This window comes from Lynx rufus, unplaced genomic scaffold (genome assembly GCF_022079265.1).
Source record: "Lynx rufus isolate CCGP_SWC_20201006 ecotype Redwood Valley unplaced genomic scaffold, mLynRuf1.p SCAF_8, whole genome shotgun sequence".
NCBI classification, from domain to species: domain Eukaryota; kingdom Metazoa; phylum Chordata; class Mammalia; order Carnivora; family Felidae; genus Lynx; species Lynx rufus.
In genome coordinates, this window is record NW_025814896.1 from 23,712,090 (window position 1) to 23,727,919 (window position 15,830).

The 15,830-nt window shown below is 42.3% G+C and overlaps 1 protein-coding gene across 1 annotated transcript; it reads left to right on the forward strand.

Moving 5' to 3' along the window:
• Positions 1-1,309: 1,309 nt before the first annotated feature.
• Positions 1,310-3,712, forward strand: CUNH20orf173 (chromosome unknown C20orf173 homolog). Its single transcript, XM_053722166.1, is given in 5 exon segments — positions 1,310-1,519; positions 2,335-2,422; positions 2,425-2,514; positions 2,646-2,767; positions 3,656-3,712. Coding segments are annotated over 5 exon segments (567 nt in total).
• Positions 3,713-15,830: the final 12,118 nt, after the last annotated feature.

The following is a 15,830-nucleotide window of genomic DNA, read 5'->3' on the forward strand; positions in this document are numbered from 1 at the left end:
TGACCTGAGCTGAAGTCGGACGCTTAACCGACTGAGCCACCCAGGCGCCCCTAGATCGATCTATTAAGCTAAGACAGTGGTTCTTAAAGTGTGGTCCCTGGACCAGCAGCATTGTCATTACCTGAGAATTTGTTAGAAATGCAAATTCTCAGGCACACCCCAGAAAAACCAAATGAGAGACTGTGGGGATGAGGCTCAGCATTCTGTGTTTTTATGAAGCTCTCCAGGTGATTCTGATGCATACTCTTGTTTGAGAAGCACTGGGCTAAGAGTCCCAAGCAAATATTTTTTATTTGCATTCTGGTGCAACCCACATAAGGAAGGCTCTTCTTTCAATATTTGTAAAACATTATTTATATAATTACATAAGTCACAAAACAATAACCAGTGTGAAAGCTAATTATAAAGGTTCTAGTTCAGAGCACCTGGTTGGCACAGTTGGTTAAGTGTCCAACTCTTGATTTCAGCTCAGGTCATGATCTCACGGTTCGTGAGATCTGCACTGACAGTGCAAAGCCTGCTTGGGATCCTCCCTCTCCCTCTTTTTCTGTCCCTCCCCCTCCCGTGTTCTCTGTCTCTCTAAAAATAAATCAATAAACATTTTTCAAAAAATGCAAAAATAAAGGTTCTAGTTTCAGTAATATGTAGACTTAATCCTGGAAACCTTCCTGGTGAAAAACATCTTGAAATGCTAAATAACAATGATCTCTTTGAACATATAGCTGACTCATGAAAAAGTAAGGGAAATTCCCAGGGGCTAAAATTGAAAGAGTTAAAGAAAGCAGGGTCACCTGGGTGGCTCAGTATTTTAGTTCCCTCTCAACTCCATTCATGTATCCCATAAATATTTTTTAAATGATTTTAAGTCCCCATTCTCATAGATCTTATGTTTAGTGTAGGTCGCTGGTGTATTCCAGACAGGATAGAGTGGCAGCTTTGCCCAGGTAGGCAACAAGAGGGAGGTCACAATGTGTACGTTGTGATGGCATCTATAGAGTAACTGGTGGCATGGAGAACCCCACTGAGAGCTAAGCCTTCCTCCTGTGGGGAGGATATGGGACCCGCCATAAGTTATCTCTCTGTCCCTGCATCTGCCATCCTAGGGCCAGCCAGAGTCCTCTTTGGAGGTGAGCAAATGGATATGGAGGCAGGAGATGATAGACTGGGAGGAGGTGTGGTGTGGAGGGTTGAGGAGCCACGGGGGCCAATGGAACAGAGAGATGCTGGAGCCTCAGTTCCTCCTTCTTCTCAGTCCTGGGTAGAGAAGTCAGTCTGCTGCCTGCCACGAGACTCGTCATCTGGGCTGAACATGAAGCACTTGTGGCAGATTTTTGTCCTGTGGGGCTTCTGGGTGCTCATCTTGTGGCTGATGGCCCCCTGCCTGGATCCAAAACCTGAATTGGCACCCCAGGGAACACTGATGGTCTTGGTACTGGGGCATTGCAACTGCCCTTGGTTCAAATTCTGGAAGAGTGGCTGCCCATCTGAAACACTAAACTCCTCCCTCTGCTACCACAGAGTTGGAGAACGGGGCTGGTATGCTGAATGCTATGAGAAGATGATAGAGTACCTATGAGAAGATGAACAGAGTCCAGGACTCCTCGTGCTGTGCTCTGGTGGCTGACTAGTGGTCAACCCTGGGCCTGGTCCCTTGCCTTGTCCTTCCAAAGCCTAGCCTATATCCCACATTCCCACCAAACCCCTGCCCTCAGTCCTGGCTTAGTGCACCTCTAATCTTTTTTTTTGTTAAGTTTATTTATTTATTTATTTATTTATTTATTTTTAATTAAAAAAAAATTTTTTTTTTCAACGTTTATTTATTTTTGGGACAGAGAGAGACAGAGCATGAACGGGGGAGGGGCAGAGAGAGAGGGAGACACAGAATGGGAAACAGGCTCCAGGCTCTGAGCCATCAGCCCAGAGCCTGACGCGGGGCTCGAACTCCCGGACCGCGAGATCGTGACCTGGCTGAAGTCGGACGCCTAACCGACTGCGCCACCCAGGCGCCCCGAGTTTATTTATTTTGAGAGAGAGCACAAGCTTGAGTGGGTGAGGGGTAGAGAGAGAGGAGAGAAAAAATCCCAAGAAGGCTCTGCACTGACAGTACAGAGTCTGATGTGGGGCTCAAACCTACGAACCATGAGATCATGACCTGAGCCAAAATCAAGAGCCAGACGCTTAACTGACTGAGCCACCCAGATGCCCCACACTTCTCATCTTCACAACCTCAACCCCTGACCGTCAGTTCTGGGATTTCACCCTCCGGATCTTTCTTTCCACTAGAGCTGATACCCAGGTCCCAAACCCCAATCTCCTCCCTTCTGCTGTTTCCAGGACATGAACTCAGCAAGTGGTTTTGGCAAAATGTGGAAAAAGGTGTTCAAGGGGATTCCCAGACTCTCAGTGAGCCATTTCCATTTCTACTTGGGACTTGTACTTTGGGGGGGAACTCCAAGATCCTGCGGGCCTCCGGCCTTGGCAACAATATCAACCAGCGGACCCTAGCCTTCGGGTGTGTGCTGAGGAGAGGGCAGGACGTGGGAAGGTCAAGGGTGTCCTCAGAGTTCTGGCAGTTCCTGCTCTCTTTTCCAGAATGAACCAGGGCCCTGTCCAGAGCATTGAAAAGGTGGGGAACCAAACCATAGGATGCTTCATCTATCCTGGGAATGCCAGCAGCCAGGGCTCTTGGAGACAGCTGCTGCTTCTGCTGCTGCTGCTGCTGAAGCTTTCTGGTCTGGTGTGGACTTCAGATGCTCCAAGTGAGGAGGTGATGGTCTGGGACCCCAAATGTTCTTAGTTTGGGGATGAGGGGAGGTCATTGCAGGGGAGGACAGAGGAGCTCCAGGGACACCCTCTGCTGGCTAATTAGGGACATCTGCAGAATCTCCCCAGGTCTCAGCCTGCTGAACCTCCCCCCACTTCCTAATTCTCTTAGATTTTGGAAGGTGGTCCAGTTCCCTAGTGGAATGGAAGACAGCAAAGACCCAGTAAGGGTATGGGAGGGAGTAAGATGTGGCTGTGGGGTGCTGTGGGAAGGGGTCCAGTTCAGCCCCCTCTCCCTTTTTTCCCCACCTCCTGGTGATCAGCCCCACCTTCCTTAGGTATAACAAAGGCAGCTGGCTGGATGACTGACCAGGGCCAGTATGCCTTCCTGGGGCTCATGGCTCTGTCTGTGCCTTGTGCATCTGTGACCAGGTTAGGAAAGCGTCTTGTCCATTTCTCACACAAGACTTCTCTCCTCCATACTTCAGCATAGAGTCTAAAAATTTCTACCTGGCTTTCAAGATTGTGTATAATCTGACCCCTCCCCTCCCTTCTTCTCTCCCAGGCTCACACAATGGGCTTCTTGGTGTTCCCCGAATACCAGCTGCCTTCTGCCTTTTCACACACTGCTGCCTTTTCCTGGGATACCCTTCGCTTGTGTCCCTGGGGAATCCTCTCTTCCTCCAATATGATGAGGAGCAGCTAGTTGATACTCTGTTTTCTGGGCTCAGGGGACCCCTCTGTGTGTTCAGAGTGTGTCTTCCCTGGAGAATATGAGCTCTGTTCTCCCAGCTCCAGGAGGCAGTCTTTCACACTTGATGTTGAATGAGGGGAGCTGGGACAAAGACAGGATTCAGCTTACTGACACATACATTCCTCTCTCATTCACCAGGATGCCTACTTTGGATTTGGATCAGAAAAGCAAAGAAAGGGGTGCAATGACTGTTAATCAGACCAATGATTACAAGGAGATTTTGTCCATACAGAGCATGGAAGCAGAAATGGAAGTCAGCTACAGTGTGTTGGGCAAGCTCACTGTCCACACGTGACACCCTGCAGAGTTCATGCAAGTCCTAGTCCTTTGGACCTCAACAAAGCAGGTTGTTGGGATGACAGCAGCAGCAGTGGGGGTAACAGGCAAAAAGAAATTATATGGAGACCAGTCTGGTGCTGAATAAAATTCTGGTCGTATCTGTTGCCTACGAGGACAATGTCAGGGAAGGATATCTTGATATCCAGATCTCAGGGGCAATATTTTCCTTAATTTTTGTCTGATCCCATGTCATGCGAGGTGGTGTACATTTAGACCCAAGCTCACACAAAGTGCAAGGCCAGACTGAGTTCTTGGGGGAAGCTCTTTTCCTACCTGATGAAGAGATAAGGCTTAGTGTTTCATCCTATGCTGGGGGTGGGTTTTTTCTTTTTTAATTTTCTTTTTTGTTTTTTAAAATTTATATCCAAATTAGTTAGCATATAGTGCAACAATGATTTCAGGAGTAGATTCCTTAGTGACCCTTACCCATTTAGCCCATCCCCCCTCCCACAACCCCTCCAGTAACCCATCATATTTATGAGTCTCTTCTGTTTTGTCCCCCTCCCTGTTTTTATATTATTTTTGTTTCCCTTCCCTTATGTTCATCTGTTTTGTCTCTTAAAGTCCTCATATGAGTGAAGTCATATGATATTTGTCTTTCTCTAATTTCACTTAGCATAATACCCTCCAGTTCCATCCATGTAGTTGCAAATGGCAAGATTTCATTCTTTTTGATTGCCGAGTAATACTCCATTGTGTGTGTGTGTGTGTGTATGTGTATATATGTATATATATATATATATATATATATATATATATATATATATGTATATATATATATATACCACATCTTCTTTATGCATTCATCCATCGATGGACATTTGGGCTCTTTCCATACTTTGGCTATTGTTGATAGTGCTGCTATAAACATGGGGGTGCATGTGTCCCTTTGAAACAGCACACCTGTATCCCGTGGATAAATGCCTAGTAGTGCAATTGCTGGGTTGTAGGGTAGTTCTATTTTTAGTTTTTTGAGGAAACTCCATACTGTTTTCCAGAGTGGCTGCACCAGCGTGCATTCTCACCAACAATGCAAAAGAGATCCTTTTTCTCCGCATCCTCGCCAACATCTGTTGTTGCCTGAGTTGTTAATGTGAGCCATTCTGACAGGTGTAAGGTGGTATCTCATTGTGGTTTTGATTTGTTTTCCCTGATGATGAGTGATGTTGAGCATTTTTTCATGTGTCGGTTGGCCATCTGGGTGTCTTCTTTGGAGAAGTGTCTATTCATGTCTTTTGCCCATTTCTTCACTGGATTATTTGTTTTTTTGGGTGTTGAGTTTGATAAGTTCTTTATAGATTTTGGATACTAACCCTTTATCTGATATGTCATTTGCAAATATCTTCTCCCATTCTGTCGGTTGCCTTTTAGTTTTGCTGATTGTTTCCTTTACCGTGCAGAAGCTTTTTATTTTGATGAGGTCCCAGTAGTTCATTTTTGCTTTTGTTTCCCTTGCCTCCGGAGACGTGTTGAGTAAGTTGCTGTGGCCAAGATCAAAGAGGTTTTTGCCTGCTTTCTCCTCGAGGATTTTGATGGCTTCCTGTATTACATTTAGGTCTTTCATCCATTTTGAGTTTATTTTTGTGTATGGTATAAGAAAGTGGTCCAGGTTCATTCTTCTGCATGTTGCTGTCCAGTTTTCCCAGCACCACTTGCTGAAGAGACTGTCTTTATTTCATTGGATATTCTTTCCTGCTTTGTCAAAGATTAGTTGGCCATACGTTTTTGGGTCCATTTCTGGGTTCTCTATTCTGTTCCATTGATCTGAGTGTCTGTTCTTGTGCCAGTACCATACTGTCTTGATGACTACAGCTTTGTAGTATGGCTTAAAGTCTGGGATTGTGATGCCTCCTGCTTTGGTTTTCTTTTTCAAGATCGCTTTGGGTATTCGGGGTCTTTTCTGGTTCCATACAAATTTTAGGATTATTCTAGCTCTGTGAAGAATGCTGGTGTTACTTTGATAGGGATTGCATTGAATATGTAGATTGCTTTGGGTAGTATCAAAATTTTAACAATATTTGTTCTTCCTATCCAGAAGCATGGAATCTTTTTCCATTTTTTCTTCAATTTCTTTCATAAGCTTTCTATAGTTTTCAGTGTATAGATTTTTCACCTCTTTGGTTAGATTTATTCCTAGGTATTTTATGGTTTTTTGTGCAACTGTAAATGGGATCAATTCCTTGATTTCTCTTTCTGTCGCTTCATTGTTGGTGTATAGGAATGCAACCGATTTGTGTGCATTGATTTTATATCCTACAACTTTGCTGAATTCATGAATCAATTCTAGCAGTTTTTTGGTGTAATCTTTTGGGTTTTCCATGTAGAGTATCATGTCATGTACGAAGAGTGAAAGTTTGACTTCCTCCTCGCTGATTTGGATGCCTTTTATTTCTTTGTGTTGTCTGATTAGAGAGGCTAAGACTTCCAATACTATGTTGAGTAACAGTGGCGAGAGTGGACATCCCTGTCTTGTTCCTGACCTTAGGGGGAAAGCTCTCAGTTTTTCCCCATTGAGGGTGATATTAGCATTGGGTTGTTCATATATGGCTTTTATATTCTTGAGGTATGCTCCTTCTATCCCTACTTTCTTGAGGTTTTTTTTTTTATCAAGAAAGGATGCTGTATTTTGTCAAATGCTTTCTCTGCATCTATTGAGAGGATCATATAGCTCTTGTCCTTTCTTTTATTGATGTGATGAATCACGTTAATTGTTTTGTGGATATTGAACTAGCCCTGCATCCCAGGTATAAATCCCGCTTTGTCGTGGTGAATAATTTTTTTAATGTATTGTTGGATCCGGTTGGCTAATATCTTGTTGAGGATTTTTGCATCCATGTTCATCAGGGAAATTGGTCTATAGTTCTCCTTTTTAGTGGGATCTCTGTCTGGTTTTGGAATCAAGGTAGTGCTGGCTTCATAGAAAGAGTTTGGAAGTTTTCCTTCTGTTTCTATTTTTTGGAACAGTTTTAAGAGAATAGGTGTTAACTCTTCCTTAAATGTTTGGTAGAATTCCCCTGGAAAGCCATCTGACCCTGGGCTCTTGTTTTTTGGCAGATTTTTGATTACTAATTCAATTTCCTTACTGGTTATGGGTCTGTTCAAATTTTCTATTTCTTTCTGTTTCAGTTTTGGTAGTGTATATGTTTCTAGAAATTTGTCCATTTCTTCCAGATTACCCATTTTATTGGCATATAATTGCTCATAATATTCTCTTATTATTGTTTTTATTTCTATTGTGTTGGTTGTGACCTCTCCTCTTTCATTCTTGATTTTATTTACTTGGGTTCTTTCCTTTTTCTTTTTGATCAAACTGGCTAGTGGCTTATCAATTTGGTTAATTCTTTAAAAGAACCAGCTTCTGGTTTCATTGATCTCTTCTACTGTTTTTTTTTTTTAGTTTTGATAGCATTAATTTATGCTCTAATCTTTATTATTTCCTGTCTTCTGCTGGTTTTGGGTTTTATTTGCTGTTCTTTTTCTAGCTCCTTAAGGTGTCAGGTTAGGTTGTATATCTGAGATCTTTCTTCCTTCTTTAGGAAGGCCTGGATTGCTATATACTTTCCTCTTATAACTGCCTTTGCTGCATCCCAGAGGTTTTGGGTGGTGGTGGTATCATTTTCATTGACTTCCATATACTTTTTAATTTCCTCTTTAACTGCTTGGTTAGCCCATTCATTCTTTAGTAGGATGTTCTTCAGTCTCCAAGTATTTGTTACCTTTCCACAATTTTTCTTGTGGCTGATTTCGAGTTTCATAGTGTTGTGGTCTGAAAATATGCACGGTATGATCTCGATCTTTTTGTACTTACTTAGGGCTTTGTGTCCTAGTATATGGTCTATTCTGGAGAATGGTCCATGTGCCCTGGATACCTGTCCTCTGTGTTCAGCTATCGTCCACTCCCTGCTTTTTCACTCTCCGTGACCAGGCCTCAGGCAGTACTTCTCTAACGAGTTTTGTCTCAGATGTGGCTGTTTTTCCTGGCCCCTTATTTCCGAAGGACTGTGGGCTTTGACCCGTTCTGCCCCTCTGTGGGAGGGTCTCACCGAGCAATGGCCGAATGAGCAATGGCGGAATGTCGGCTGCACCCAGGAACGCTTGCTGGACCCTGCTGCTGCCGGTGCCCGGAGACTGCGGCCAGGTGCCAGCCCGCCCCAGAAAAAGCTCGTGAGACAGTGTAGCAGCAGCATTTCAGGGATTATGGAAAATCACAACACACATCTGGTACCTGGCTTCACCCTTGCCAACCTTGCCCGAGCACCAGCAAATGTGGCCGCCTTCTGGGGTCTGCTGGGACCAGGTGGCTTCAACAGTCTTTATCAAATGTCCTTCCAGCAGTGGAACCACTTTTCCCCGTGTGGCCCAAGAACCTCCCGGACCCCACTCTGCTCCTGGGGATTTGCCCTTCCCACCAGAGCACCGCCAGGTATCGAGCTGTGGGGTTGCAGCCTTTGTGCTCCCCTTGTTTACAGTCTTAATGGAATTTAAACCCTCCCCTTTCTCCTTTATCCCTTTTTGGTTTAGTCCCTGTGGCTATTTCCAATTTTCCACTTTATCTCCAGCTGCTTTTGGGGAGGGGAGCTTTCCCCATATTCTCCACCCTGCTCCCCAGTCTCCGTCGTCTCTCCACCCACAAAAGTGGTTCCCTACCCTCCACTGCTTCTCGCTCCCCAAATTTACCATTCCGCGCCGCATACCTGCTGAATTCTGTGGCTCAGGTTGTGCAGATTGTTGTGTTAATTCTCCAATCAGTTTTCTAGGTGTGTAGGATGGTTTAGTGTTGGTCTGGCTGTATTTCATGGACGTGACACACACAAAAAATTTCCATGCTGTTCCGCCATCTTGGCTCCTCCTCTTTCTATACCACATCTTCTTTACCCATTTATCCATCGATGAACATTTGGGTTCTTTTCATACTTTGGCCATTGTTGATAGTGCTGCTATAAACATGGGGGTGCATGTGTCCCTTCGAAACAGCACACCTGTATCCCGTGGATAAATGCCTAGTAGTACAATTGCTGGGTCGTAGGATAGCTCTATTTTTAGTTTTTTGAGGAATCTCCATACTGTTTTCCAGAGTGGCTGCACCAGCTTGCATTCCCAAGTTGGGGGGGGGGGTGGTTTCTAGCTTAGCTTTTTGCTGAAGGTTCAGCTCCATATGGCTCCCAATGTTTTGTAGGGGCCCCCATTTCTTCTCTGCCTCCCCTGGGCTCAAGGTCCTCTGCCCACACAGGCATTTACCTCCTAAATTCCTGGGCCCCTCAGGCAGCGCAAGCACTCTCTGTACTGTTTTTGAGTTCTTTTTTCATCTGGAGACTTCCAAATGTTTTTTGTTTGACCTCTGCTCTGCATTTAAAATAGTTTTTACTAGGGGCATCTGGGTGGCCTAGTCGGTTAAGCACCCAACTTCGGCCCAGGTCATGATCTTGTGGTTCATGAGTTTGAGCACAGCCTCTGGCTCTGTGCTGACAGCTCAGAGCTTGGAGCCTGCTTCAGTTTCTATCTCCTTCTCTCTCTGCCCCTCTCTAACTCGTACTCTGTCTCTGTCTCTCTCTATAAAATAAATAAAACATAAAAAATTTAGAAAACAAAAAAGTTCTTATTAAAACAATTTGTATGTTCATAAAATTTTCAACGAATTCAGGAAGGATACACAAGACTAATTAGGAATGGTGGTTGTGTCTGGGGATAGAAGTTATCTCTGGAGAATAAGCGGGGAATAAGGTGGGGATGGATTCTTTCCTTTCACTTACTTTCTGTACCTTTTGGACTGTATACCACAGACCCACCTTACACATTAAAAAATGAATACAACTAAAAAAATGTAATACTGTATTTTGACCAGCAGTTCTGGATTTCTGTAGCAGGAGAGCTTTCAGGTTATGTTTTGCTAGAACTGGAGCCCAAACTAAGTCTTCATCGCTGTCCTGCAGTGACATGAGCGTGGTGAGTATGTGATAAGGCCAGCGAGCTCCTGCGCAGCAGCTCATTGCCTTCCTGCTGTGGAAAACAGTTTGGCAGTTCCCCAGAAAGTTGAACATAGAATTACCATATTCACCAGGAGTTCTACTTTTCCACGGATACCCAAGAGAAACAGAAACATATGTTCACACAGACACGTGTACACAAATGTTTATCAGCAGCATTATTTACAATAGTTGAAAAAGGTGGAAACAACCCAAATGACTATTGGTGGGTGAATGGATAAACGAATGTATGTGCATACAATGTGCTATTATTCAGCCATCAAAAGGAGCCAAGTACTGGGGCTCCTGGGTGGCTTAGTCAGTTAAGCGTCTGACTCTTGATTTCAGCTCAGGTCATGATCTCATGGTTCATGGGACTGAGCCCCACGTTGGACTCCACGCTGTCAGTTTGGGATTCTCTCTCTCCCTTTGTCTCTGCCCCTCTTTGATGTGTATGCGCACACTCACTCTCTTTCAAAATAAATAAACTTAAAAAGGGGTAAAGTATTAATACGTGCTACATCTTAGAAGAACCTCAAAAACATTAAGCTAAGTGAAAGAAGCCATACGCAAAAGATCACATTTTGTATGATCCCTTTTATATGATATATCTGGAACAGGAAAATCCATAGAAACAGAAAAATCAATGGTAACCAGGGGCTGGGGACAGGAGAGACTAGTAAGTGATTATTATATGGGTACAGAGTGTTTGTATGGGGTGTTGAAAAAGTCTTGTAAGTAGAGAGAGCTGGTGGCTACATAACATTGTGAATAACTAAATGCCACTGAATTGTACTCTTAAATGGTTCATTGTGTTATGTATGTTCATTGTATGTTATGTGACTTTCACCTCAACAAAAAAAGCAGTTGCACAAAAGTGCATATAGTGTGATTGCATATACAATGTTCGAAAACATACAAAATTAAATAATGTTTAGATACACATAGATATTGTAAAAAGAAAAAGCCAAGGGAATGATAAATACAAAATTCTCCATAGTGTTAACGTCTGGCAAGGAAGAAGGAACACCAAGGGCCTTCAATGATATTTATGATGTTATATTCATTAAGATAGGTATGTGGGAGGGGCGTAGCTTAGTCGGTTAAGGGTCTGACTTCAGCTCAGGTCATGATCTTGGGGTCTATGAGTTCAACCTCCGCCTCAGGCCTCAGGGCCTGGAGCTTGCTTAGATTTCTGTGTCTCCCTCTTTGCCTCTCTGCCCCTTGCCCAGATGCTCTGTCTCTCTCCGTCTCTCAAAAATGAAAAACGCTAAAAAATATAAAAATTTAAAAAAAGATAGGTACATGGGTATTTTTCTTGTTATATTCTTTTATATGTATTTAATATTTTAATACAATTTGAAGACATACTAAGTGAAATAAAGCACACACAAAAAGACAAATACTGTATGATTCCTCTTACACGAAGTATCTAGTGTAGTTAAATTCATAGGAACAGAAAGTATAATGGTGGTTTCCAGGGGCTGGTGGGGGAGGTGGGAATGGGAAATTATTGTTCAATTTTGCAAGATGAAAAAGTTCTGGAGATCTCTTTCAAAATGTAAATATACTGAACTGCACACTTAAAAATGGTTTAGATGGTAAATTTTATGTTATATAGTTTTTACCATAACAAAAAATTATAGTAATTAGAATTTTTTTTAATGTTTATTTTTGAGAGAGACAGAGACAGAATGTGAGTGGGTTGGGGCAGAGAGAGAGCAAGGCATAGAATCTGAAGCAGGCCCCAGGCTCTGAGCTGTCAGCACAAAGCCTGACTCAGGGCTCGATCTCACGAGCTGTGAGATCAAGACCTGAGCCGAAGTCAGGCGCTCAACCAACTGAGCCACCCAGGTGCCCCAGTAATTAGAATTTAATTTTAGATGTGTGGAAGAACTGCTGACAAGTTCAGATATGCATGAACTCACTAAGGAAAGTTGCATGCGAGGCTAATAGCTTTCTAGCTATAATACTAGCCTTTTGTCAAAGGCAATACAGGCAAATAGAAACAAGTGGGACCACATCAAACTAAAAAGCTTCTGCACAGCAAAGGAAATCAACAAAATGAAAAGGGAAACTACAGAATAGGAGAAAATATTTGCAAATCATGTATCTGATAATGTGTTAATATCCAAAATATATAAAGAACTCCTACAACTCAATAGCAAAAAAATGAACAATCCAATTGAAAAATGGGCATAGAAACTAAATAGACAGTTTTCTAAAGAAGACCTACAAAGTGCCAACAGGTACATAAAAATGCTCAGCATCACTCATCATCAGGGAAATGCAAATCAAAACTATAGTGAACAGGGTGCCTGACTGACTCAGTCAGTAGAGCATGGGACTCTTGATCTCAGGCTGTGAGTATGATTTCCACGATGGGCATAGAGCCTACTTAAAAATTAAATAAATAAAATCTTAAAAAATACACACACAGCAAGATATCACCTCACACCTGTCAGAATAACTCTTTGGGGCGCCCAGGTGGCTCAGTCAGTTGGGCGTCTGACTCTTGATTTTGGCTCAGGTCATGATCCCAGGGTCGTGGGATCCAGCCTCATGTTGGGCTCCATGCTGGGCATGGAGAGGTTCTCTCTCTCTCGCTCTCTGCCCTCTGCCCCTCTCTCCTGCTTCCGCTCTGTCAAATAAAAAAAAAAATAAATGAAAGGGAGGAGGACTTAAAGAGAATGGTTATCATAAAAAAGACAAGATAACAAGTGTTGGCGAGGCTACAGAGAAAAGAGAACTCTTGTACTCTGTTGGTAGCAATGTAAATTGGTGCAGCTGCTGTGGAAAACAGTATGGGGTTTCCTCAAAAGTTGAAAATAGAACTACCTTATAATCTAGAAATTCCACTATGGGTATATATCCAGAGGAAAAACAGGACCTCAAAGAGATATCTGCACCTCCACATTTACTGCAGCATTATTTACAATTGCCAAGACATTGAGACAACTTAAGAGTCCATCAATGGATGAATAAAGAAAATATTTTATATATATATATGTATATATATATGTATATATATATATATACATATATATATGTATATCTGTACATATCTGTATATCTGTATATCTATATCTAACTATATCTATCTAACTATATCTAACTATATCTATCTATCTATCTAAAATTTAGCCACAAAAGAAGGAAATCCTGCCATTTGCAACAACATGGATAGACTTTGAGGGCATTATCCTAAGTGAAATAATTCAGACAGAGAAAGATAAATATCGCATGATCTCACTTATACGTGGAGACTAAAAACACCAAACTCATAGAAATAGAGAGCAGATTGGTGGTTATCAGAAGTGAGTGATGGGGGTGGGGGAAATGGGTAAAGGTGGTCAAAAGGCACAAACTTCCAGTTATAAATTCTGGGGATGTAATGTACAACATGGTAACTATAGTTAACAGTATGATATTGTATATTTGAATCTAAGAAAGTAGATCTTGAAAGTCTTCATCCCAAGAAAAAAAAATTCTAACTATGTGAGGTGATGGATGTTAACTAAACTTATTGTGGCAACTATTTCACAATATAAACATATTAAATCATTTTGTTGAATACCTTAAGCTAATACAACGTTATATGACAATTATATCAATGAAACTGGAAAAAGATGAAATAGAAAAAATTTCATTGAGATAAAAAGCAGAATGTATTCATATACAGAGTAGGGTCTTTTTATAGATTTTTAAATTTTTTAACTAATCTCTACACGCAATGTAGAACTTGAACTCACACCCCCAAGATCGAGTCACATGCTCCACTGACTGAGCCAGCAGGGCACCCTCAAAGTAGTTTTTTTTTTTTTTTTCAACGTTTATTTATTTTTGGGACAGAGAGAGACAGAGCATGAACAGGGGAGGGGCAGAGAGAGAGGGAGACACAGAATCGGAAACAGGCTCCAGGCTCTGAGCCATCCGCCCAGAGCCCGACGCGGGGCTCGAACTCACGGACCGCGAGATCGTGACCTGGCTGAAGTCGGACGCTTAACCGACTGCGCCACCCAGGCGCCCCAAAGTAGTTTTAATCTTACAGATAAGCATTAAGATTTTAAAAAGCAGCCTAATGTTTTTGAAGGAAATTCAGGTAGAGACTGAAAAAAACAACCCTTAGAATGGTTAATTTTTCAGAAAAATGTAACAATATCCTCATGTGTCAAAAGCTTAAATTTGAGGGCTCCTGGGTAGTTCATTCAGTTAGGCACCTGACTCTTGATCTCTGCTCAGGTCTTGATCTCAGGGTCATGAGTTTGGGCCCTGCATCGGGACCTGTGTCAGGACGCACGTCAGGCCCCTGTGCTGGGGCCTTAAAAAAAAAAAAAAAAAACCTTAAATTTGGTGAAACTAATTCAACTGGAGGTTAAAAAACAAATAAATCTTGGAGAAACACTCAGAAGTCACCAGCTAGCAAGTTTGATCTGGTATTCTGAACAAGAACTGATCCTGAGAGTAGACATACAGTAAGGTGAATGTGGAAACAGAGATAGTAATGCAGCAGAGACAGGCTTGATGTTAAGCAAACTCATCTGTTATTCCCGAGAAAACACAAGACTATGTTTTCCCTGTTGTCTTGTACTTAGTATGGCAATGTAATTGATTTCTGTTCAGTGTATGCATACATATATCTTGTGTGCTACTTCTGTGCCTGGTCTAAATAGTTTCCCTTCCACTTACCATTTTCTTCCTCTTCTCCTAACACCCAGCTGTGTGTGGATGCCCATGAAAATCTCAGAATCACTGTGTTGAAGATGATGGAGACTTGGTTACTGTTTTATTGAGTGCCTGGATACTTCATGAAATAGAGGCACTACCCTATTCCTATCTATTTTGAATTTGTATGAATAAGAAATAAATTTCTGTTTAGCCATTTGTAACTTGCTATCCATGACAGAAAAGTACTCTTGTCATACTATCAACAAAAAGAGGGGAGAAAAAATTAGAGGCGGAAGGATAGCTATTCCAACACACACTATGATGAGAGAGAGAGAAACAATGCCTCTTTCTACTGGAGACTAACCCAAGATAAGTGGAGTCAGGGTTCTTCCTCCCACTAGTGAATGCAAAATGGGTCCTGTAGTTCCCCTTCCTGCCTCATTGAAGTGAGAGCATGGGCATGTGACCTACGTGGGTTCAATCATATGGTTCTTTCATGAACTTTGAAACTTGATGTCATGATGTGGAAGTGCAGAGTAAGAGATTATTCTCTACAGCTAGTCTAAACTGGGCAGAATGTCTGTATCCATTATGTATTATTTCATAGGAAACTTCCCTGAAGATGTAGTGACTTAAAACAACAATTATTATTTATTGCAATGATATGGATCAATAGGGCAGTTTTTCTAGTGGTCCCTTATGCAGGTGCTGATAGCTTGTGGTTTGGTTGAGGCTGCATGGTCTCTGATGGCCTCACTTGCATGTCTGTGCCCTAGCCGGGATGTCTGGGATTGCTAGGTTGCTGGGCTTCCCTCTCAACCTAATTTTTGATCCTGGACTTCTTGGTGGAGGCATTACCAGAGAATGAGATTAGGAGATGCAAGGCCTGTTAAGGCTGAGGCTATGAAGTCACACAATGTCACTTCTGCAGCATGGTATTAGTTAGATGAAGTCATAACATGACCTCAGGTTCAAGAAATGGAGAAATGGACTCCTCTTCCTCATGGAAAGACCTGAAAAGAATTTGTCGCCATGTTGAAACTACTATAGTGTCCCACAGCATCAAGAATCTGGTTGTGGTGGCAATAGTTGTGACATTCCAGGTTGGGTCATTCCTGGGGTTGTCTTTGGCTATGTCTTGCCTCAGACTGATTCTCTAGATTTCATAACTATTCTGTAAACTGTTAGATGTTTAACCAATGAGTTGTTTTTCTGCTTAAATTTTTAGCAGTTTGTTTCTGTTTCTGAGACCAAGAATTCCAACTAACACAGATAACAAGGATCAAACATCACACTTCTGCCAACAGCACTGGAGTCTGGAAGATAATGGAATATGCCATCAG